Raw genomic sequence first — 26943 nt, 5'->3', positions numbered from 1 at the left:
GAAAATGTCGCCATCAGCCAAATATCCAGCTAGACTGGGTCTCTGGTGAACTACCAGTGTCCTTGTTCCTCTTGTGCAAGCCAGGGAGCCACCCAGCCAGTCTGTATCATGGGCCACTTGACAACCCAGTTCCAGCAATAGACCAAATCTGTTTCTCTCAATGCAAACACAACCTTCAAAGATGGTTGACAATTATATTTTTATTTTCTTAGTTCATTTTTGAGTATATATTGTGCAAAACTTTTTCGTTTTCAGCCAAGCTTGATCTTTTTTCCCTTAAAACCTCCATTTGTCCATTTTAAGAAAGATTAGTATTAGTGAGAGCCTAAAGCATATAAGTTATGCTCAATCAATTATTCTCACATTATTAAAAATGTCTATGTGTCCTCTTGTTCTGTCTTTCAAGAAAATTCACTATTCTTCCTGCCTTTTGTGCTACGTACCACATCCACAAGGCAAGATCTACACCACAGCAATCCCACACTTAAAGCAAGTTTCCTGTACTCAAAGCAAACTGTGACTTTATCCACTTGATTCCTACCCAGAGACACAATCTCCATTCCTGAAATGTAACTTAGCTAAAATTACCAGCAGGAAAGTATCTCTCAGACTATACTCACTTCTTCTGCACCCTTGCTATAATTTTCTCAACCAAAAAGAGTGTTTTCAATAATTGAAACATCTGGTTTCTATAAATATTCATTACATTTTATAACTGAAAAGCACAGTTTTGTCTGTTCTTGAACTGAAAAGCAGTCAACTTCTCCTTTACTTGAAAGACAGCTATATTTAAAATCACAAGTTAATCTTAGATATTAAACAGTGACTGTCCAATACATCAAGCAAGTGAAGTGCTTGCTTGCCTGCTAAAACAGATTACATAAAAACAATTCTTAGGTTCATGTATTAACATATTAAAATTACTGAGAATTTACTGATAATCATTTTTAGTTAGCCATACTGTCTTGGTACACTCCCAAGTACATAAAAATTAATTACCTGAAACATCATATCTTTGTAACTTTAACCTTTTCATGCTTCAGTACTTTTCGGTGACATTTCTTTTTTTTTAAAAAGGCTCTGCTTATCAAGACATTGCATATGAGAGACAGCCAATCAATCACAAAAATGGAAAAGATAGGGAAAGTCATAACAGAAACCTTAAAACACCTTTTATGACTCCTTATCATGCACTAGCAGAGAATCAATAGCTTATCAAAGCAGCCCATTTGACTTTGGTGGAAGAGTCATTTCCATACAGTTAATTCAAAATCACAAAGTCAGGTTATAAAAAAGCCTACACTACTAAATCCACTGTGAATGATATTGCTTGTTTAACACTGTCCATTATCTTGAACTTAATATCAATCTGGTGACCTCTGTATGGCTGCAACTAAAGATAAAAAAGGTACCTCCCTTCCTCCCCTCCCCCAAAAAAACAAAAACCAACAAAACCCAAAAACAACCAACCAGCGAGTTTATCCTTAAACCTTAATGAGGGAACTGAATCCAAGAATGGATTTTTTTCATCACTTTTGAATTGTTTTCTGACTTCCGAAGCAATTCAAGATTGTCTATAAGTTCATCACGCATCTATGCTTAAATTTAATTAGAAAAACTGCTGTCTGCTTCTCGGCTATACTGCAAATAACTTGGCCATAACAATTCACCTTTTTAAACAGAAAATACATTGACACAACTGCATACATATCATGAAAATCAATCTTTCATTAATACCTGAAAATGGGTCAATTTGCTCATGTTTTGACCAGTGGCAAAATGAGTATTCAAAGCCTCAGACATTAGAGAGACTCACTTCTAATTTACTGAACAAGCAACAACCCAAGAATGTACAGATACAGCCATGATTTTTAAAGCATTTCTCTGGTTAGTTCTTGTGGTATGGCTGAAATGACACCATTGCCGTGTCTACCAAATAGTTTATGGCTAGTAAATGCACAGGAGCTCATTCGTTTTACAGCCCAACAGTTGATACCACATGCTATCTTTCACCAAAGATTTAGTTAAATTGAACCCAATTGCTAGGCTTTTCTAAAATATTTTAAGACACAATACACAGATAAAAAAGTACATAAACCTTTTAGTAGCAAATAACAGTTTGTTAGTACTATTTTGCCTAACGTTTTCTCAGATACAGTAGTATTTGTAAAGAAAAGGCAAATTAATTATGGCATTAAATATGAGTTCATACAGAAACTGGGACAACATAATTCTACACTTAAAACCAAAAAAGTTAACAGCCTAGACTACAATGTATGAGGGGCCTGATTTTCTATGTTCTGGAGCTACTACATTCATTAGAGAATGGCTACAGAAATGATAAACAAAATCAAAGTTTTTACCCTTAATCATTTATTTATCGACAGTATAGAAACTCTGAAATAGCTGTTGATCTTCTCAACTAAACATTTATTTAAAACCAAAGCATATTTAAGCCCTGAAACCAAGCAACAGAAGGAACACATAGGTTTATAATTGGTAAATGTAAGAGGGATCCTCAGGCAACAGAAATGTAGTTAAAGTCAAATATCACTCATAAGACTATACTAGAGAGAGTAACCAAAGGCTCCAGTAGACGATTCCAAATCTTAATAAGAATAAAGCAAAGAAAGAAAAGACATATTGAGGTACAACTGCTTCAGAAACCAACAACTTCATAAATTGCCCATGAATATCTTCAGTTTTAAATGTATCATATCTAACCAGCTTGACTGTTAGTAGTGTTTAATTCACCTCCATGCATATTTGACTTTAAGCAGCATGCTTACAAGAAAATCAAGAAAGAAACCTCTTCCATCAGAAGTAAGTATTTCTGCTATTCTATGAGATTTTGCTCTTCCCACAGGTGAAAGCGGCAGCTACCTTACAAGTTGGAAGGTTTCATTGAAGTTGATTTAATCAAAAAATGCCACAAAAATCTTACTTAGCATCTGTAAAAGCATCCGTATGGACACTTGGCAAGTTTCTCTCAAACCTCAGGAAAGGTTATTTGGTTTTAGCTTGCACGGTAGATGCCTGGATAAAGTGTCTTTTGTGGATATGTATTTCCCACAACATACATAAAAAACACTAAGAAAAAATCCCAGAACATTTTGATTACTATCCTTGACTAATACGTGATGTTATAGGTAAGATGGGGAGATGCTGTTTCCAGAAGTTTCAGATTTGACTTATTTTGCAGTAAGTTTTATATTAACATTTATCTATGAGAAAATTTCTTTGAGGATTTATGTTTGGAAGGAATTGGAATCTGTACTGTCAGCATGGAGGTACAATGAAATTATGTCAGAAAGAATTGTTTAGTGCTTGTAATACTCAAGCCCACAGGTAATGCAAAAACAGCACATCCTCTGCAATGCTGATTAGTTATAAATAAGCACAGAACTGACTTGTATAGAGCTGATAAAACCTAGTTACTAATGAAGTATCCTGTGCTTCCAACACCAGCCCCACCCACTGATCAAATTACTTCAGTCCTCCAAATTCTTTTTCAATTCTCCATCTCAATACAACTAGTGTTTCCTGTGCTGCTGGTTCCCTCCTACAGCGTTTCCATTTCTCACACACAGAGAATAACCCATTTACTCTACATCTCACAGTCTCCCTTCTGCAACAGGTGATGGTGCCCAAAAGGTACTGTAAAGGGTCAGTCCCCAATACCCAAAACAATAAATGCAAAGAAGTGCTAAACAGCAATACACTAGAGAACATGGAATGAAAGTTATTTTACTGCAGCCGGTTACAGGACATCACTCTGTGATGCTGAGCTAGAATGCTGCAGGTGAATGGGAAATAGCTTGGAGAAAACCTATTGTGATTGCCATTAGAGTTTCAGCAAGAAATGAAGAAAATATGTGAGTTTTAAAAATCACCTGTAATTTTTGATGTAACTACCAATCTGATACAAAACACATTTTCACCACTAACTGGGAACTCTACAAGCAATTCTAGATACGAGTAAGATGCACTTCCTGACAAGATACCCTGAGGATTTGACGCATTTACTTGGTCCTGCTGCACTGGACAGTTTCCATGAATACAGACTAAACAGCTGGCTGGGACAACAGGAGGACATCAACCGCATTGTGCTCTACCAAACAGACAGCACCCTCATGCCCTGGACCCAGCACTGCATCTGGCAGGCTGACTGCATCCTGATCGTGGGGCTGGGAGACCAGGAGCCGGCTGTCGGAGAGCTGGAAAGGATGCTGGAGAACACTGTGTCTGAGTCCAGAAGAAGCTGATGCTGCTTCATAAGGAGGATGGGCCTTTGCCTCCCCAGACTGTGGAATGGCTCAACATGCGGAGCTCGTGGTCTGGTCATCTTCATCTCCACTGTCCATATAGTCTTTTCCAAAAGAAGCCTTTCATCACCTCCCTATGCAGGGTCTCCAAAGACCTCTAACAGCTCCTATCTATTGTGGCTCTCTAAGCCACAGTTCTTAATATCATGGTGGTTTATAATGCTTTCCATATATGAAAATCAATAAACTCTTTTTGTCCCCTGCATGAAGTATTCAAAATCTTCCTCAATGTTAAGAAAAAAAAAAGAAAAGTTAAAAAAAGTTGAGTGGCCAGAAAAGACTGTGCTCAGTATTAAATATAGAAAGATCCAAACCTTGCAATTAAAAAATACTGTAACTCTTGATTTCTGTGACAGCAGAGCAACACTGTTCATTTCACCTTATCATCAAAAGTCTGCAATTTCCACAGTTTCAAAACCATGTTACAGGATGTGTGCGGTGCTCTTCAGGGAGGACTCACTCCCCCACTGCTCAAGCAGGACTTTTACCCTGCAGGATTACAATTCCACCTCTTAAAAGTTCAGTTTTCTTTCCCTGAAGCAAAACTAATCTAACTAAAGAGGTCCCTCTTGCTAATCCAAGCTTGAGTGCTTCTAAGGGTGCTCCTTGCTCTTCAGTGTCTTTAGATCTTTTTTAGCTCCCTCAACCACACTGTTCTTCAGACATTTTTTTACTTTTTTTTTAAATCTTTTTATCTAGTAGTCTTTTGCTCAGATCCATCTCCTGGAGTCTCTGCTCAAGAGGACAGCTGAGCCACTGACTTTGTAAGGCTCTTGCTGACAAAACTTCTAAGGATACTGAGGATAATTAGCACAAAAATAAATATTTTCCATGTAGAAAGATACATCAGTGGTGCATTAATAAGCAATGTCTCATAATGCAGGTAGGTATTTGAAGTGTTGAATCCTGAATTAGGACAAAGAAAGCCTCGGTGGTGTCATGGAGTATATTAGTGTTCATGTGGACTGATAATTGCCCTATGGAACCTGCTAATGAAAAGTTTGTTGCAAAACTCGTCCAGCAATTGATTAAACAAACTTTTACTGTTAATTGGATTTTCTTCTTTGCCTGATGATGGAAAGAAATTAAGTATAGAAATGGACAAAACTTTCAAAAAAGTGAGCATGACAGGAAAAGACTGAAGGGGAGAGTGACCAGAAATTATCTTTCAAATGTTATAAGACATTCATGAGGTTAAATTTTTTAACTCTATTTTATGGCTTGCACATCCCAATAATAAATGCTAATTTATTTAAGTTTTTAAAAAACAATTAAAAAATACTTGCCAGATTTGATTAGACACAGAAACATTAAGGGAAACAGAAAACCATGAAACAACAAAACCAGCAAAACCTAAAAAATAACCAGCATACAACACAGGTATTCTTGGAAACTGAAATTCAACTAACACTAAATGAATTTCCAGAGAGAAAGTAGGATGGTAACAATTAGGAAACACGCTGCAGTATGTGCAACAATTAGCAGACACAAGAAGTTCATACATGCATCCTTTCATCTACAAAAGATACTGTTTTTCCTTTTATTATAAGGAAAAATATTTGGCTTATGAAACTTAAATTTTGAAAGGTTTATGCTAGCTCATTCTGAGGCATCACTGAAGCTGTATTCTGTATTCCTCCAAAGAAAATAAAGTCAAAAGATTCGCACGCGTATTATGAAACAGAACTTCAAACAATGACTTCAAATTCTGTCTCATAGTGAGCTTTGGTGTCTTTTTGCAGATAAATTTTGCAATGATTATTAGAGGACTCAAAACTTAGTAGATTTCTTTCCCTCTTGGTCTAGGAACTTGAAAAGCAACTTACTCTGTCAGTGTCATAGACACTGAATCAGACTCAACAGGTAGCACTTCACAGGTAAATTACTGCCCAGAGAAGCAATATATAAGCCAAGGTGTGGATTACAAACTGTTAACCTTGTTTTGTCTGGGCTTCTATAGAGCCACTCACCTATCACAGTGGCGTGCTTTAAACCCAGCCAGCAACCCGCTCACTCACTCTCCTCCTTTCCTCCCCCCGCTCCCAGAGGGATGGGGAGGAGAATCAAAAGAATATAACTCCCATGGGCTGAGATAAGAACAGTCCAGTAACTAAGATATAACACAAACCACTACTGCTACCACCAATAATAATAATGATAAGGGAAATAACAAGGGAAGAGAATACAGCTGCTCACCACCTGTCAACTGATACCCAGCCTGACCCGAGCAGTGACCTAGCCCTTCCGGGTAACTGCCCCCAGTTTAATAGTGGGCATGATGTGCTGTGGTATGGAATACCTCTTTGGCTAGTTTGGGTCAGGTGTTCTGTCTCTGCTTCCTCCCAGCTTCCCCTCCTCCCTCACAGAGCATGAGACTCAGAAAAGTCCTTGGTCACAGTAAACATTACTGAGCAACAACTAAAAAGTGTTTGTGTTATCAACATTGTTCTCAGGCTTAAAGTAAAAAACACAGCACTGCACCAGCTACTAAGAAAGAGAAAAATGACTGCTACTGCTGAACCCACAACACGCAGGATTAAGCATTCAGAAGAGCTAATGTGTTACAAAAACACCTGAAGTTTGTTTACTCTGAACTATGATTTTCTGTGTCTTCTACTAAGTTGCAAGAGCACCGCAGAAGCATTTGATATCAGAGACACTGATGTTTCTATCTTAGCTGTGCTCCTAGACTAATAATGCCATCATAGCAATTAATTACAGTAGCTCTTTGGTGACATTGCAAAAGTGACACTTGTGAAAACAGGCAATCACCAATGAAGAACGTCACATCCTGGTGCAAAGCTCAGTCAGTTGCTGGCAGCACCCAGCTAACTGAGAGGGTACTATCACACCATTTTGTTCTATATGCACACCCAGAGAGGACTATGAGATAACCTTCAGCTCTGCTTGGAAGATCTACAGTTTTGGGGGAAATTACAGTTTGTGTGAATGGCAGAAATGAAAACCAGTTTTTTACAAGTGTATAAAGTGTTAATTATACTGCCATGAGTCAGAACAACTCTCAGAAAGCATAATATAGACATTGGTATTGTTCTTCATGAAAATAATCGCTTCTCTGCCAACAGAGATGCATTCATTTCACTGGCCTCTTCAATCTCTGCCCTTCAAAGACCATAAATAAAACACACATCATACAGGTTCTTCATTCACAATGTATCCAACTGCCTTAGTGCATTTAAGTAAAAGAAGCTTGGAAAAGAAACAGGATTTTTACCTTAGTAAATTCATTGCCAGCTAATTGTGCAAGACAAAACAAAAATATTATACTTGCCAGTTACATTAAATACTTTGCTTTAAGGGTCAGCAATTTTGCCCTGTAAAATAACTTCTTTTTCAAGCCACTGCTTCCAAATAACTGATACTTCAACTTTGTCATATATTCATTAATATTCCTTCTCATGTTCACTGAAAACTGAAAAAGCAAATAAAAATAAATGTTGGACTAAAAATAGTACCTTAACCTACAGTGGATACCATTAAAAAACAAACAAACAAACAAAACAAACAAATCAAAGAAACCCATCAAAACCAGCCAAGAGCATTCCATTCTACCTGCTACACATACACTGAAGGTTTAACACCTACAGTGTAGTAAATTTTGATCTTTAAAAAAAACCCAACTAACTAGTTCAAGTAACTTCAGATAAATCATTCTGAGGAGTATATCGGTTACTATGGGCTTCTATATAATTTGAGATTGTACTTTAATTCTTACAGCTTTACAGACTCAGATGGGTCTTGTCTACGTGGTGCAATTCAATGGTTTCACGTCATGCAGAAGTCTGCAACCTATCTCTGAGTGAGGTTCTCTGTCCAGGCTGCTTTGACAGATTAGCACATCACATGAGTCCACTGCTAGCCTCTAGCTATTCCAGACAGCTCAGGCTTCTCTGCACTTTATCACAGTACTGTTTGCAGAAAGAAATGTAATACATAAATTTACTAGCTCAATCTTTTTAGGCACTATCCATATCTTCTAAAGGAATTACCATTTAGAAGTCAAGTAAATATTTGAGATACCAGGGTAAAACTTTGAGTTCAAACATCCTTCTTCCACTTACCTTTAACAAAACTGCTACAGTGCTATGAACTGATAAACAGCAAATAGCTGGTAGTTTATCAACAGAACCAGTTTCTCATTTCATAGATCAGATTTCTTAAGGTACAGTTTAATGCAAAACAGACAAAAAGCAAACAAAAACTGACACCTGAACAGACTGTAGATTATTAAGTTATATGAATACATTTTGCAACTCAGCACCTAAATCACAGATTTTTCTCATCCTAGACACCTTCTTTGGCAGACACTGCTTTCTCTTTCAGTGCAGCGAAGTAAGGCAGAAGCGGAGACAGAACTGGCTTCCTTTAATCTTTGAGAGCTCTATCAGGAAAATTGAATTATTTTCATTATATATTAAGATAACCAAATAAAAAATAAGGTAATTATGAAACATTGGTTATTAATAATTTCTGGCTCACTTGCCTGTGTATTGGGAACGGTACCAGATCTGTGCAGATAAAAAGGGGTCATGCCCTATTATCTTGCATACTTTGGGTGCCCTAGTAACCCTAACAATGTTGCACACTCAGATGGAAAGTAACTTGTGGTTGCCCAGCCTCCTTCAAATGACACTAACCCAAAACAAAACTAATGTAGCATTTTAAGTAAAAGGATCTATTTGAAGTCCAAAACAAACAACAGAGTTACAAAGGGTTATCAAATGTCACGGTGTAGAAGGAAGGGGAAGAGGGGAAAATAAAAAATAATAAAAGAAAGTGTAAATCAATATGGCAAGGTTAAATATGGAACATCTCTTCCCTTTCCTTCCACAACCAACTTGCTTCTCTTACAGGCTGAATATCAAGTCTCCAGTCTTGTCACAACTGCAGTCATCAGGCTGCATTCTCCAGTAGAGAGAATCTCCTTTGAAGGTATATGTAAGACCCAATCTTCCATGAGAAGTTTGCCAAGGGGTCCAGATGGTCCCCTAGGGACCTCCCTAAAATTTGTTCTAGCTCTCCCTTACTCAGAATACGTACAATACACTTATCTTAATAAGGCCTGTTTCACCTCTCACCTCTGATTTCACTAGTTATTAAACCAGACTTGTGCAGGACGAATCAATCAACTGATGTATATTAGAAATAATTTCCGCTAGACCTAAAATGGATAAAGCACTGTGAGAGATTTTGAAACTCACTAAAAGCATCATCTGAGTAAACCAAGCAGGGTGATGGCAGTGCTCAGTGACCCAGCTCAAGCATATCTGCAGCAGCACAACTGAGCAACAAAGGACAACACAATGTGTGGGATGGGAAAATACTGCAAGGTACAGGATGGCAAGACGAATAAGGCAGAGAACTTACAGTTCTCTCTGAACACACAGCCTCAATCTCCCCCATCTCCTGGTCAGAGGACATGTCTTGCAATAAACAACAGAAGTCATGATCTTAATGTCAATGCTTAACCTTATCTTAATATTCTCTCAATGTCAATGCTAACCAGGTGTGGTAATACTAAGTGATTCAATTGGTTCTTCCTTTTTATAGTCTCAAATATATAATGCTATATAAAGTCATATATCAATATCAATTAAGAAATTAATATTTTGGTTTCACCCACCACAGAGATGCACCTCCCTATTATACCAAGTAGAAGCTCTTCTGTAAGGAAGAGGAACAGACACCATTTTGCTCCAAGAAATGATAAAGCTCCCACCTCCTACTTTTGTGAGTCATTGTGTATGTTTCAACATGAAATGGGCCTTATACTGATCTTTGTCCCTATTGTAACTGATGCGTTAACCAGCATACTTACTGCAAGCATCTGCATGGGATAAATACACACTGCTTTTTAGTGCCTCTTGACTGAAATGCAATAATAGTAACAAATAATTTTTTCAGGGAGTAGTAACTAAAGCTTCCTATTAAAAAAAATAAACCCTGTTCTCCTAAGGTCTATACAATCCTGAATGGAATAACATGTCAAGTCCTTTCTCAAAAAGGGTTCTTCAGGATATTTTGAGAGGAAAACATGGTCTGATTAGGAAAAGCAATTACAAAGTTGTCAAATTATAGTAAGACGCAGCCATTGTAGTGAACAAGCAGTTTGCCATTTTATCAAAGCTAGAATTTCAACACCAACTCCTATATGTATCTTGGTTTTCTTTTATTTAGCATATAATACATGGCATAAAGAATACATGACCTTTCTAGTTACAGTTCTCAACTGCACCCACATAAAAAAAGAAAAAAAGACAGTTGCTTGCAAAACAAACATACAAAACTTGCAAAAAGTCAAGAGGACTTACAGGATCAGTCAGTTCTGGCACGCTTGCTTGATAGGTGAGAGGTCTACAGTCGCGAGTATTGTTCACCAAGACACAAGGAAGAAACATTGGGCCCAAGTCATCTCCATCAAGCACATCTACTGTCAGGGTGGTTGTACTTGTCCTTCTCTCATGAAGATTTTGGGCTCGGTCCTACGGAGCAAATGAGTTACATTTGGTGAGGCTTTCTAAATCAGAGAATCTACGAAAAAGTTTAAAGTTAAGGGCAGAACATATAAACATCATAATTATCCACATTCTAGGAAACGGGTAATTATAAAAACTTCAGCCTCAGAGCTATGGCCTTAAAGGCTGAGGAATAAAATTGAGGTAAAAGTTTATTCCTTGAATTAAGAAATATTCTGAGACATCTATCACTCAGGAAAAAATACAGTTTTGATAAATTCTCAGCAAATGTGTGAAACGAAGATACATGTCTTGTTAATTCTATAAAAATTCTATAAAAATATCTGTTTAAGACAAAAAGTCCCTCATGCTTTACTTATAATCTGAATTTGTTGTGGTTCAACCTGGAAGGCAGCTACACACTGCACAGCTCTTTGCTCTCACACACACCCCACACCTAGTGGGATGAGGGAGAGAACTGGAAAAAAGATTAAAATCATGTGTTGAGATAAAGACAGTTTAATAGAACAGAAAAGAAAGGCAAAATAGTAATGACTAAAAAATATACAAAACAAGTGATGCACAGTGCAATTGCTCACCACACACTTACCAATACCCAGCCAGTCCCTGAGCAGCAGGCTGCTGCCCCCCTGACAAACTCCCCCTAGTTTTATTGTGCAGCATGACATCGTATGGTATCAAATATCCCTTCAGCCACTTTGGGTCAGTTGTCTTGGCTGTGTTCTGTCCCAGTGTTGTTTTTGCAGCCCCCAGCCTCCTCACTGACAGGGCAGTAGGAGAAGCTGAAAAGTCCTTCACTTAATGCCTTAACTTACAGAAATGAAAAGCATAATCAGTAACTACTTATTTTCTAATGGGCAGTGGAGAGGTCCCAAACTGTAATGCTCAATCCACCTCTGCACACCACAATTTAAGAAAGATTTATCAGCTGCCTTCTATCCCCCCCCAAAAAAAAACACAGCCAGGGAACAGCAATAACAGTGATCTAAGATCTGTACTCCAAGAGGACATTTGATTAGTCTAGAGAATGAGTTATACTGTTCATATTTTAAAAGGCTGAAGAACACTTCTGTCCACAGTAAAGCACCTACAATGCTGCATCCAAAAAGTCTTCATGCTTCATGCTAGGTTCCTTTATATATATAATGGTCTGTCTGGTTTCTTTTTGTTTTTTTTGTTCGCTTGTTTTAAAATCTTTGGGTACACAAGACACCATTGAGTATTACAACTTATTTACTGTCTCTTTTTTTCTTTACAGATGGTACAGAATAATGTTAGTTTTCTGAATTGTAGAAACTACCTGGATTATTTTATACACTGAACAATGTACACACTAGCAACAGTTCACCTTTACTTTCTTCTGTTATCATAGTGAAAAAACAGCATGACTATCCAATGGTTTCTTAAAAAGAGTCCAGCATATTTATATTTCCACAGAGGAACTGTTGTGATAGCTTTTCTAAAAAAAAAAAAAAACAACCAAAAAAAAAAAAAGCCAAAACACTTGAAAAGTATTTATGCTTTTTAAGATTGTCACCTGTGCAAGAGGAATAGGTCATTGCTCTAAATCAGATTGGATACATATTTTTTTTCCTATTTTGCAGTCCAGTCAGTTCTTGAAACAGCTTCACATTTACAGTTTCTAAATATGGAAATCACAGAATCACGTAATCCCAAGGGCTGGAAGGGACCTCAAAAGATCATCTAGTCCAACCCCCCTGCAAGAGCAGGGTAACCTAGAGTACATCACACAGGAACTTGTCCAGGCGGGCCTTGAGTATCTCCAATGTAGGAGACTCCACAACCTCCCCGGGCAATCTGTTCCAGTGCTCTGTCACTCTTACAATAAAGAAGTTCTTCCTGATGTTCACATGGAACCTCCTATGCTCCAGTTTACACCCATTGCCCCTTGTCCCACCACTGGATATCACTGAAAAAAGCCTAGCTCCATCCTCCTGACACCCACCCTTTACATATTCGTAAACGCTGATGAGGTCACCCCTCGGTCTCCTCCAAGCTAAAGAGACCCAGCTCCCTCAGCCTCTCCTCATAAGGGAGCTGTTCCACTCCATCATCTTTGTGGCTCTGCGCTGGACTCTTTCAAGCAATTCCCTGTCCTTCTTGAACTGAGGGGCCCAGAACTGGACGCAATATTCCAGATGCAGCCTCACCAAGGCAGAGTAGAGGGGGAGGAGAACCACTCGTGCCCTACTAAGCACACCCTTTCCAATGAACCCTAGGATGCCATTGGCCTTCTTGGCCACAAGGGCACATTGCTGGCTCATGGTCAGCCTCCTGTCCACCAGGACTCCCAGGTCCCTTTCCCCTTCACTACTTTCCAGCAGGTCAGCCACCAACCTGTACTGGTACATGGGGTTGTTCTTCCCCAGATGCAAGACTCTACACTTGGCCTTGTTGAATTTCATCAAGTTTCTCCCTGCCCAACTCTCCAGCCTGTCCAGGTCTCGCTGAATGGCAACACAGCCTTCTGGTGTGTCAGCCACTCCTCCCAGTTTAGTGTCATCAGCGAACTTGCTGAGGGTACACTCGGTTCCCTCATCCGGGTCACTGATGAAAATATTAAACAGCACTGGTCCCAGCACCAACTCCTGAGGGACTCCACTAGTCACAGACCTCCAGCTAGATTCTGTGCCATTGACCACAACTCTCTGCCTTCTTCCTTTCAACCAGTTCTTGATCCAACTCACTACCTGATCATCAAGCCCACACTTCCTTAGCTTATCTATGAGGATGCTGTGGGAGACAGTATCAATGCCTTACTGAAATCAAGAAAAAACACATCTATCTCTCTACCGTCATCACTCCACCTAGTTACTTCCTCATAGAAGGCTATAAGGTTGGTCAAACATGACTTCCCCCTGGTAAAACCATGTTGGCTGTTCTTAATGACCCCCTCATTCTTGATATGCCTAGAGATGGCATCAAGAATAAGTTGTTCCATCACCTTTCCAGGGATGGAGGTAAGGCTGACCAGTCTATAATTACCCGGGTCCTCCTTCTTGCCCTTCTTATTCAGCTTTCTTCATGATCAATCATGAAAAATATTACCACCTAGAAGGAGAAGCCTTCATCATCAACTGAACTTTTTCACATTCCCCTAATGTGTCTTTGAGAAATACTCCTTCAAAGAAGATATAGTCTCACCTCTGTGCCTGGCAAAATCTTGGAGCAGATTATCCTGGAAAGCATGCTAAGGCACATGAAAAACAACAAGGTGCTTGGTGACAGCCAGCATGGAGTCATTAAGGGGAAATCCCACATGGCCAATTTGGTGGCCTTCTATGATGGGACTATGGAACTGATGGACAGGGATAGAGCAGTAGACGCCATCAACCTGGAATTGTGCAAAGCATTTGACATTGTCCCACACAAGATCCTTGTCTCTAAATTGGAGAGACATCAGTTTGATAGAAGGAACACTCGGTGGATAAAGACCTGGCTGGATGGCTGTACGCAAAGAATTGTGGTCAATGGCTCAATGTCCAGCTGGAGACCAGTAACGAGTGGTGTCCCTCAGGGATCAGTGTTGGGACTGGTCTCAGCCAACATCTTTGTCAGTGACGTGGACAGTGGGATTGAGCACGCCCTCAGCAATATTGCTGATGACACCAAGCTGTGCGGTTTGGTTTATACGCTGGAGGGAAGGGATGTCATCCAGAGGGACCTCACGGTGAGCTGATGCCAATCATATGAAGTTAAACCATGCCAACTGCAAGGTTCTACACCTGGGTCAGAGCAATCCCAGGCATAGCTACAGGTTGGACAGAGAAGAGATTCAAAGCAGCCCTGTGGAGAAGGACTTGGGGGTGTTAGTCAATGAGAAAATGAACATGAGCCTGCAGTGTGCACTCACAGCCCAGAAAGCCAACCGTATCCTGGGCTGCATCAAGAAGAGTGTGACCAGCAGGTCGAAGGAGGTGATCCTGCTCCTCTACTCTGCTCCTGTGAGACCTCACGTGGAGTATTGTGTGCAGTGCTGGTGTCCTCAACATAAAAAGGACATGGAACTGTTAGAACAAGTCCAGAGGAGGGCCACGAGGATGATCAGGGGACTGGAGCACCTCCCATATGAAGACAGGCTGAGAAAGTTGGGGCTGTTCAGCCTGGAGAAGAGAAGGCTGCGTGGAGACCTCATAGCAGCCTTCCAGTATCTGAAGGGGGCCTACAGGGATTCTGGGGAGGGACTATTCATTAGGGACTGTAGTGATAGGACAAGGGGTAACGGGTTAAAATTTAAACAGGGGAAATTTAGATTGGCTATAACGAAGAAATTCTTTCCTGTTAGGGTGTTGACGTACTGGAATGGGTTGCCCAGGGAGGTTGTGAATGCTCTGCTCCTGGCAGTGTTCAAGGCCAGGTTGGACAAAGCCTCGGGTGATATGGTTTAGTGTGAGGTGTCCCTGCCCATGGCAGGGGGGGTTGGAACAAGATGAACTTCAACTCCTTTCCAACCCTAACTGTTCTATGATTCTATGATATAGCATACAAAATAACACTTATCTAAAAATCTACACCAGACTGGGGGGTTGGAACTAGATGATCTTAAGGTCCTTTCCAACCCTAACTATTCTATGATTCTATGCAAAGTAATTAATTTCATGTAGTATCTTTAGGATGCAAGAACAATAAATGATCACTGCTAATGTAATCAGTGGAATAGAAATACGATTGCATAGTACATCAAATAGATTTAAATGATTAAATGTTTCCAACAATATTTTGTAAAATAAAAAACAGAAAAAAAGAAAAAAAAGGTTGCATATGGAAAACTCCTAAAAACACTCAGTTATAAAGCTTAATTAGAACCTTTCTTTGAGATCTAGTTTCTCATCTGTGAGTGCTCTAAATTTTAGTAAGCTAAGTTCCCATTTAGTTATATTTGAGAAAACACATGTCCTCACAAGAATTTCTATCATGCAAACTGCACCATTATGTATAAATGGGATAGAGTAGCTATTAGCACTAGTCTAGTCCCAAATCAGCACCATAAAGGTGACAGTTTACTGTGAAAGGACACATATTGAAAGGAATAAACCAATTAATGAGATTGCCACCATGCACTCCAAGCTGTGCCTTCCCCAGTAGCTCCTGCAGGGTGACAGGCTTCCCTCTTCATGTGAGTTGCTCACACTGCTGCACACCACATCTCATCCTTGAAAAACATGACCTGTTCAACTAGCCCTATTATTTTTGTAGGAGTGCAGTGTCTCATGACACTCTGAGCTCTGAATTCAAAGGAGAAGAGCTGTAAATGTGCAGTGGTGATCTGCAGAATAAATTATTGATAAAACAACAAGGCAAATCAGTTCTGAGCCTTCCTGTATTCCTGTTCAAGAGATCAGAAAATTATGTTAGCCACGAAAAAAATTACTTGTTCTAACAGCCAGGAAGCATCTTTAGACATATCTGAGTGCAAAAAGCACTAAGACACCCCTGGAGCCTTTTACTGTTGGATAGAATAATGAACATGCCACACAATATTTAGCAAAATAGATTGTAAAACATTATCTACGATTCTGTGTCGGAAGGATGACAGTAATATAAATGCGTGAATTCAGGATCAAGCTATCTAAAGCTGCTTCAGAGCATTCTCATTTTCCTCACAAAAGAAACAGGATCGCAACAGAGGTAAACAACAGAGCAAAAGTTTTTGTTTCAGCTATTATCAGAAGGACAAAAAGGGAAAAAAGCTTTCCCTGCCCTCATGGGCATCAAAAAACTTCTCTGATGACAGATACGTTCTATGTAGTTTAAGCATCAGTTTTCTTCTCAGTATGCCTTATCCACTGCCAGACACTTAAAAATAAAAGTAAAAAAAAAAAAAAAATGCCCTCTACATATGTTTGCAGTGTGACTCAAAGTTAAAATCACCTCTTTACAGAAAAATGCATTTCAAATCTCAAGGATACAACTAAATTGTATCCATTAAACTCATTTAAGATCAAATTAGCATCACTATATTTGTCAGAAAATGAACACTTAGTGACACTAGAATGCACTTTTCTGCATGGGCTGTACTTCAAATTTGCAAGTTGCTCTTTGTGCCAAAAAGGCTGTCTTGTTACACACACTGAGCAAGCTTCTTTTAACTGGTAAGAAAATGCTTAAACTTCTTACAACCTAGGTAAATGTTAAACAAGATCTTCAAGAGAAGAGTATTATCATACTTGATATTTTAATGAGACTTTCCCTTTCCTTTGATAAGTCTAAATATGCAAACTAAAACCCTACCTAAATCAGCAGTATAAATGGCTATTAAGAGATGTATACTTACATTTGCTTGAACAATTACAAAGTAACGAGTCTTTTCTTCATAATTTAGTCTTTCTCGTAGAACTACTGCTCCAGACAAAGTGAGAGGAATATCAAAGGTCCTGTTAGAAGTCTGCAAAAAATTAAAACAGTATGGTAAAATTAAACACGCTTTGAATTTAAAATATATTTCAGCTAGGCCACAAGATGATTGACTGAATCTAATACCAAAATGGCATATGCTTTCCAGATTAGAGATTTTAGATTTTTACGTTTTCTTCTTACTTGATTTACTCCATAAGAACCCCACATCCTGGATTAATCTGTAACAGCTATTTTTAATCCTTCTTGGTAGCTGGCGCAGTGCTGTGTTTTGGCCTTGATCTGAGAACAATGCTTATAACACACCAATGTTTTAGTTGTTGCTAAGCGGTGCTTATTCTGATCAAGGACTCTTCAGTCTCTCATGCTCTGCCAGTGAGGAGGGGCACAAGAAGCTGGTAGGAAGCAAAGACAGGACCCCTGACCCAACCTAGCCAAAGGAGTATCCCATACCATACCACGTCATGCCCAGTACATAAACTGGGAGGAGTTACCTGGAAGGCCCAGATTGCTGCTTGGGTTGGGTATCAGTTGGTGGGTGGTGAGCAATTGTATTCTCTCCCCTTGTTGTTTCCCATATCATTACTGTTAGTAGTACAAGAAGTTTTGTATTATACTTCAGGTATTGGACTGTTCTTATCTTAACCTTTGGGGTTTACATTCTTTTGGATCTCCTCCCCATCCCTCTGGGAGTGAAGAGGAAGGAAGAGGGGAGTAAGTGAGCAGCTGCATGGTTCTGAGTTACCAACTGGGCTTAAACCACAATACCCCAACAATAAATAAACTTTAACATAATAGAAATCTCTCTGATTCTTTGCATATACATTACTAATTCCAACCACAAACTGAAGAACTAGCTACCCTGCTTCTTGCAGATTTGCCATGCTGAATTTGCACTGGTGTGTTCAGAAAAGCTTTCTCCATTTCTCATCTGAGAGTTCAGGTCTTCAGTTTCTACAGTTCGGCTTGCCATCATCTATTTTTTTTCTCACTATTGTAAAAAGTATCAAGTATTTGAGGTTAAGAAATCCACATCATTGTATTTATTTTCTCTTTATTTCATGGGGGCAATGAAGTAATAAAAACACAGGGAACACCAACACCACACACAGGTGCCAGTTCACAGCAGCAGTTATGCACATGTTCATACACTAGTAAATTCAGATTTCAGGGTAAGCCAGGTGAAATCCAATTAGTCTTGCAGAGTTGCTTAAACAGACTGAGATTACAAAGCTGTGGCACTGAATGGCAGGAGGGTACTGCTGGGGTGAACACACCTTTATAGGATTCACTTTGACTAATGACTCATTTGGGAGAAGGATTACAGGCACAGACACGGGTTTCTGACATGTAACCTAGTTCCAGTTCTGTTATTAATCACATTAAAAATATCTTTACATACTTCAATCTACCTATGTAAATTATAGTTAATGTTCAAGTACGTTGAATGGATAATAGATATACAAAATTCCACAGTAACTCCACAGAAACTGCAGATGTAGACAGTAATATTCTTTCCTTAGATAACACACTAAGGCCTTTTTTGCTCTAAAAGTTGAAACATCTGTTAAATATCACAGTTAGTTTTTCAGCAAATAAATTATAATAATTGTTAAATTCTCCATGTTGCAGATGTTTGTGGTGTGCAGAAAAACAGGACTGGGAATTACATCACAGACTGCCAAATAACTTAAGACTATGTCACTCGTGTCAAACAGCATTGTGGGCACCTTCATCACACATTATAGGAGGATCCCATAAGTAGAAAAAGTAGAGATATTTTGCACTAAGCTGTGTACTTCATTTCTGAGCCTGGTGTAATTCTTTCCCGGACTGAGGAACAAAATCCCCTTGTACCAGATACTATGCAGTAACTTTCTTGCAAGCTGACAGATGAGATGAAGTAGCTTACAATGATGAGAAGTCACCTCTGTCAAGCACACCCCAAAACACATCACTAGGTATAGCAACGTTATGTACATCAGGGCTATCTACAGATGAAAGAATCAGATTGATTTAATCTGAAATACGGAAGTAGTAAGGCAAAGATGCAATAAAGCAACAAACTACTCCAAAGAAGTTGTTCCAGGGAGGGAAATCCCTCACTGTTCTTCACAGTCACTGGGAGAACAAGAATAAGTAAGTTTCACTGAGTAGTAGATGAAAAGTTTTTTAACTCTTTCTGTGGCAAAACACCAGACCAAACCATTTCAACATGCTGTGATGTCCTTAGTGGTTAGACAAACCTCTTGGCTGAACTTGAGACTAATGTGGTTGTGGGAGGTGCTTTTTAGATTAATTTCCCAGCATCCTTTTGAGCAATATAATGCTATGACTGAATAGTAAATGAAATACAAAGAAGCTCTTATATTTCATTGTTCTGCAATGTATTTTAACAGAAATAATATTTGTGTATGTGTGTGCATTCATTATGCCAACATATTCAACATATAATAAAATGTTTAAGTTTTTTTAAATCACTTTCACTTTTCTAAGGTTTTCCAGGAAAATGTTGTCTGGAAGAGGTATTTTCTCAGTACCAACATTTTTTCATAGTCTTTATTGAAAGAGAAGAAATTATTTGAGCTAGTTTTGTTAAAGGTAAGAAAAAAAGAGCAGAGAGAAAAATTTAAAGGGTTTGGTTTGATTTGGCTTTGGGAATCTGAAACGCCTTGCCCTTTCCTTTCACTCCTTCCTGCTTTCTGTTTACTTTTCAAGTATTTGTGGTAGTGGAATACCATTTATTTATAACACTTTTATCATGCAAACAGTTAAAAGATCATGTTAGCATAACACTTTAGTATTTACTGTTGCCATAGAAAACCTTTGACTGTGCCTATAAATTTTAGGAAACTCTTCAATCATACATATCATCAGCACAAAGAACAGCTGAGAATGTAACATGATTCTTTACTGTTAGGGTTGTGAGGCACTGGAATAGCTTGCCCAGGGAGGTTGTGAATACTCCATTCTCTGGCAGTGTTCAAGGCCAGGTTGGATGAAGTCTTGCGTGGCATGCTTTAGTGTGAGGTGTCCTTGCCCATGGCAGGCGGGTTGAAACTAGGTGATCTTAAGGTCCTTTCCAACTCTAACTATTCTGTGATTCTATGATGAACCTGAACATTGCTCGCTAGGAATTTTACTCATTTAAGTAGTCTCACTGAGTGCCATAACTAAAGAGACTGCTCAGTCTTCACAAGCAAAATAATCTTTAAATGACTACAAACAATTAAAAAAATAAATAATTCCAAATACCTACATATTAAAACCAGAAACTTGCTATCTCCTCAAATCCTAACACCACAATCACGCTTTTGTCAAAGAGACATAGCCTCTTGCAAAACAATGCTCCCCAGAAAAGACCATGGCTTAAGGTGCTGCGAAGTTTTCAAGAAACCATCTCTTACCCCAAAATATGTAGATACAGTGAGTAAATATGCCTCAGCATACAGCTATGCAAAAATCAAGAATTAACCCAGTGAAAAGTAAAAAAATAGGGTTTACATATTATTAGTTCATATTGAATTATTCTTTAATACAAAAGAATTGTAATCTACAAAAGTACCTATTCTACCTCACTAAAAGTACAAGCACTAATTGTAACTTAGTAGGTATTTACACCCTTTCTGACTTCAATGAAAATAGAATCAACATCTTTGAGATATACAGCTAAAATGGCACAAATTGAATCAGAACTTGTGTGCCTACTCTTTAAATTAAACTGAAAATTAGATTGCTGTTTTCCCACAAAACCATTCCTGCTCAAATTACCTTTAAGTAGGGAATGTCAATGAGAGGTTACTAAATCTTTATACTGTATTTCCAACCTACACACTTTTAACTTCCGTGTTATCTTTGATGAATAAAAAGTCAGGTTAGCCTGCTTAACAAACTATCACACCACCTGATCCACAGTACCTGCACCCTTAACCCGTGGCAAAATAGAGTCTGGCTTACCAAAAAAAGATTGCTAAATTACTTCAAATTTGCTACAAGAATGCATTTGGACATTTCACAAGAATCAGCTATGCACAGAAACTTTTTATAACAGAAAAATTCACACATCTGACCCCGAAGCGAATTTAGTTTAACGCTTTAAGATTTTTGTTTCTAAAAGTATGTGTTTGCAAACACATAGGGATCACTAGTGTTTAATAATATATAACTCTTAAAAAAAAAAACAAACCAACAAAAACAACAGTGATCTTTCAATATAAATGAGTCCATAAGTAAAGTCAGAATGTCTCTTCTGAAAGTAACTTAGCCATGCCTATGAATATTTCTTAGCTGTCAACCTATTAGGTGTAAATGTGTAGGAGTAACACAGCTACCTATCATGGACTGAAAAGGCATGCCAAAACTAAGATTAAGTGTGTGAACACTGGAGAAGATGGGATTAATAATTATTGATACTGAAGTTATCCAGCTGCTAACAGCATAACAATGAAAAGGAAGGTAAATTAATCTGTGTTTACAGAGGAAGCAAGGCTCATAGGCAGAGTATATTCTACATAATGAAGAAAAGCATTTCTTTATGAAGTCCATTAGCAACCTCTTGTTCATTTACTTTTTGTGTATGTGTATATATATGTGTAATATATATATATACACACACAAACCTCTGAACAGAAAGAAAAAGAAGAAAAAAAAATTAATTTACCTTATCATTAGGATTGTACTGGATGACATATTCTATCTGGCCATTTGGACCATCATCAATGTCAGTAGCACCATTGTTTCCAGAAAATCCTGTAAAAATGGTTGTTCCAACTGGAGTTAGCTGCAAGAACAGAGACAGATACCCATTAAAATCTTAAGGAATACAAGAAACAAAGAACTGTTTGCAAAGTCTTCACACCTCCAATAGCTCTGGTCTGTAATGCAAGGCTGACATTCTCTTCTCCCCTTTGGTCTGGAACCCATGTACCAGCAACTGTTCAGACACAGTCTATTCAGACTGATGCCAAGCATCACATAGAGAGTGAAAACAATTTCCATTTCTATTCCACAGATTGCCTGCATCAGGACAGAACCCCATTTGTGTTTAAAAAGATAAAAGAAAAAAAAAAGTCTTAAAACTGAAATTATTAATAAAATAAATATAAACAGATCTGAAAAATACAAGCTAGTTTTTCAGACTTAGGGAGGAAAAAAAAGACGAGCTGCAAAAGTAAACAGAATTTATTTAACAGTGTCTTAGTGGCGATGTGAATAGTGCCAGATAAATATTATTGCATCTAAACACAGACACCAAGAGAGCTTTATGGCTTTACAGAACCATAAGGATGATGCTGTTTCTCCAATGTTTTGTTGGCAGCAACTGAGTACTCATAAAATTATATTTTGAAAACTAATCAATTTATAATTATCCTAGTGTAGATAAATAGCATGAAATCAAGACCCTTTGAGACCAAGTACAAAAGTCCAACTGACTTCTTAGGAGTCATCACTTCTGAATTTTAATATTCAGAAAGCTTTGTGAATAATCAAGCTGAAAAAGAAACCCAAATGAACAAACAGTTCAGGATTCAATACAGACACTGCTTCTAGCCATGCTTCCTGCTGCTGCCCTCATCACACCCAGAGTTTTGGCCCACTGACTCCTCTTCTTTACTCCAAATTTTACATTGTTGCACATCATTAAACCTATGGGGTCTAAAAAGGTTTGAAACATTGTAAAAAAGTGGCAAAGGACAAAGAGTCATTCAAATATTTGTTGCAAATGCGGATACTATTTCACTATTATATTTTGTAGTTCACATCATAAACCAAACAACTAACTGCCCATTTTCTCCTAAAGTAATAGTTCCTTGCCTTGCTTTATTTATAAAGCTGCTAATTACTTTAAGAGTTTAACGGCTATCAGAGTTCTCTGAGAAATGTATTCAGGCATGAGAACACCAAATCCTTCAAAGCTTTTCTTATGATATAACAGGTGGGGCTTAACTTGCAATACTTATTCACATTATCTACACTTCTGCCACAATAAGTATGCATGTTTATGTTTTACTGCGAACTTGACTCGCTTACTACTGGTATAAGATAGAAGTGTCACATGTGGGTGTATAAAGTTGACTGTTCCCTAAAAATTGCAAGATAATTACCTCGCAGAGAGTCTCTGCATTGTACCTCTCACACTGCCTTTCAAAAATACAGGAGAGAAATCATCTCAGAAACACAAGCCTTGCCTGACTGTATAAAATCAGAGTCAACTGTCATAAACCAAGCAAAGTAACTTCCTGGTTTATGATAAAGTGCATGTGTAGGGGAGAAGGAGCTTTCTCACATCTTTATATGGAATAGAAGACCAAAACAACCTGAAAACCAATTTGGAAAATTTGAAGGAGGGTTTGTAGTGCTTTCCCCCCCCCAATAGTGATGGGCTGCCCTTGGCAAGCTACCAGATGCCCAGGCAGCTGCCCTCTCACCCCTCTCCATAGCAGCCCAGGGAAGGAAAATGAGATGAATATGCCTGGGAGTCAAGACAAGGAGATCACTCAACCACCACCCTCCCAGGCAAAACAGATTCAACTTTGGGAAAATTAATTCAAAGTACTGCCAATTAAAATTGCATTTGGATGCTAACAAACAATGACAAAACAGCACCTTCCCCTATCACACTCATTTTCCAAAGGCTCAGCTTCACTCCTTTGCTCCCAGTTCTTCTCCTCCTCACTATTTTTTCCTCACTCCTTACTGCTGCAGTGTTTTATCCTTCTTAAATCCATTTCCCTGAGGCACCACAGGACTGGCTGAGGGGCTGGGCTGTGCCCTGTGCTGGGGCAGTTGGAACTAGCTGGAACTGGCCAGAAGTGGTTGTGGCCAGCCCAGGGTAGGCACAGCCTCTCCTCACAGAGACTCCTCAGCCCCAGCTTGGGCACAGACACCCAATACAACACTAAGTAAAACAGTTTAGCCAATTAATCATCAGTTAAATGATACAGTCTTGTTAGCGGAAAGACCCAGGCACCCTGCTGGCTTGTCAGGGGTTGGCACATGATGAAAATCTGCCACGCTCCTGCTGTTAAAACAAAAAAAAGTCTTAGTGCTCCCAGAGAGGAGCAGCTTTGAAGACATCATATGTGTAGCAGGCCAGAACGCGGATTGGGAATACGCTGTCAAACATTATGCTCATTAGCTACACCACTCCATTAGGGTGCCCACAGGTTTCTCAGCACTTGCTGCAATGGAGTGTTGAGATCCCTGCTCAACACCTCACAGGCGGCCATAACACCAGCATGCTGTCATGAGCGGGAGAAGTTACTGCTGGAAACCAAATAACAGATCTCTATTAGAAAGATTCTGTCAATCAGAACAGCCCAAGCACTGACAAACACCCAAGGAGGTGTTTGTACTGCTCCTACTAGCTGGATAATGTAATGCCATGTCCTGCAAAGGGAGAGAGCAGAGCTCCAGTGCAATGCCCCAGAGGATGAGACTGCCCTAGCCAGCTACCTCCACAGCTGCCAAGAGGCAGAGAAAGAGCTGGACTTATTCAAGTACTCACAGCTGAAGGATGTCAAAAGCTATGTTTCTTTTCCTAAGCACACAAATGCTTGGTTTCCATTGAGTTCAGCCAGCAGCTCTCCTCGGCAATAGTTATTTGGTGTTTTATCAAGAGCTGCTGTATCAGGGTCTTGACAGGGTGCAGATAAATTATAACTAACATAAAAATACTCCACCACTGTAAAGCACATCATTAAGTGATAACAAAGGAGACAGTTGTAAAAATGAAATAGCAGTAAACACCAGAATTACAATTGCATGCTCTTACAGCAAAAAGTCAAAAGCTTTAGTCTTGGGTTTAGTGTATTACAACCAAAATAACTAACTGCACATGTGCAGACCTTCATGAACTTAATACACAGGTTTCTATTTTATCTACATTTTTCTTTATGCAATACAAATGATATCAGAAAGGACACTGAAATAATCCCGTCACTCCACCATTTCATTCAGCTTTCCAGCCTGCCCAAGATGTCCCATTACTGTAGCCTCTGGAAAAACTCAGATGAGCTCTTAAATAAATGTCTTAAACACTACCTTTAACCATTTGAGGGAGGAACTCAGCATTCAAAGCTATACAATATTTTTACACTAAGTGCTCAACATTGCAACGATTTACCATTGGCCAGCAGTATCAGTTTTACTCATCATTTGTGAGGGCTTTCTAACAGACTGTTGTCACCATTCACTTCATTGTTAGAACTCAGTTCACCTTATATAATGTGACTGTATATAAATTATATATGTGCATATACTGTTCTTTATCAATATGAACAATCCCACTGTTCTTACTTAAATAGGGATTACTTACTATGCAAACAATCCATAGGAACTGCATTCCTATGAAGAAAGACAGGTAACATGGAAGTGAAAGGCAATTTTTTTAGTGAATGTTATGGAAGTATCTGAAACATGCATCCAAAAGCTAAAAGAGCAGGCTGAAAGCCTGGGTTTGATTTCACAGACATAAAATGGGCATGCCATTTGAAGAAATGCATATGTGAACAGAAGACACTGGCTAATCAATTTTTGCCATTGGCAAAAAGCAGAACATAGTTTTGTATTATATACTATAAGCCAAACATAGTTTCTGAAACCAGTTATCAAATAAATTTTTTCATAGTTACACACATTCTATAGCAGTAAAGGCTTACCTGGAGCTCAAACCACCCCACATTATTTCCATGCCAATCTGTAGCAGAGAGATTCTACACAGCACCTGTTTTCACCCAAGTTTCTAACTCTGCTCATTCTCTGAAAAAAATCTTCCACCACCAAGTCTTCTGGGAGATGGGGGAAGCTGGAAAGAAGTCTGTGGAGGGGTTCCCCACTTCTTTACTTTTCTACCCTTCAGACAGACTCAAAAATGGCTCCAGAAAGTATTGCTTGAACTATCTGTACAGCCCCACTTAATCTCCTTCCCACTAGGCATGCCTACTTCACAGAATATCTTGGAGAGAAATTTTTATTTCTCCATATTAAACTTCAGTATCTCCTACAGAAAGAAACTGAAGCTATGTAGTTAAACTGTTGGACTGTGCTGACTGTCTCACCTTATGCAAGAGATAAGGTTAGGAATTACAAACAAAAAATTCTGAGTGTTAATGTCCGTCTGAGGATAATAATCTTTGTGGGAATTCAATGTGGTAGAAAAGAACCATGATGACAAGAAACAAGATTTCAAAAGAATGCAATTAAACAAATAGAGATGAAATGTACACAATAAATCTTATTCTTCCACAGTCAACAGCTGAAACGCTTAAACATTTCCTTAAACATGATCTATGTCTATTAGAACTCCAGATGCAGATACAAATGTTCGACAGTCCCATAAAATATTTTTAAAATAACTTTTCCTATTATTGCCTATTTACAAAGTTAAAAATCAGTAATTTTTCACAGTGGCCCCAAACAGGTCAACAATGATTTACAGTTTCTAATTCTGAGCTAATATTCTTTTGATGATGTCTACCTACAGAGATTAATTACTTCAATACCACAATGGAAAAAATATGAATAATTACACCAGAAGAAATGAAAATACAGCTTACGTTATAATTTTCAACAGCCCAAAGCCAAAGTTTTAAGACTGAGGTTCAAGAAACACTCATTTTGAAAAGGATTCCCATCTCTGCCAACTTAAGGGGTAAAAAAACAATACAAAACCAACAAAAGTGAAGAAAGTCTAAAATTTTGGTTTACAACAAATTATAAGGTTATGCATATTTAAGAAAATAATA

At 38.6% G+C, this 26943-nt stretch overlaps 1 protein-coding gene across 3 annotated transcripts in view; it reads right to left on the bottom strand.

Moving 5' to 3' along the window:
- The window catches only part of PCDH15 (protocadherin related 15), a 353847-nt gene that overhangs the window by 232985 nt on the left and 93919 nt on the right, over positions 1–26943 (bottom strand). For all 3 annotated transcript variants that reach the window (XM_013130209.3, XM_013130207.2, XM_013130208.2), the window contains exons 5-7: positions 21858–21977; positions 17118–17228; positions 10658–10828 (exon numbers count right to left, since the gene is read on the bottom strand). In XM_013130209.3, coding sequence (XP_012985663.2) covers positions 10658–10828; positions 17118–17228; positions 21858–21977 — 402 coding nt within the window. The remainder of the gene's footprint in view (positions 1–10657; positions 10829–17117; positions 17229–21857; positions 21978–26943) is intronic.

The sequence above is a fragment of the Melopsittacus undulatus genome, chromosome 4, assembly GCF_012275295.1.
Source record: "Melopsittacus undulatus isolate bMelUnd1 chromosome 4, bMelUnd1.mat.Z, whole genome shotgun sequence".
NCBI lineage: Eukaryota > Metazoa > Chordata > Aves > Psittaciformes > Psittaculidae > Melopsittacus > Melopsittacus undulatus.
This window is presented reverse-complemented; position numbering and strand designations above follow the sequence as displayed.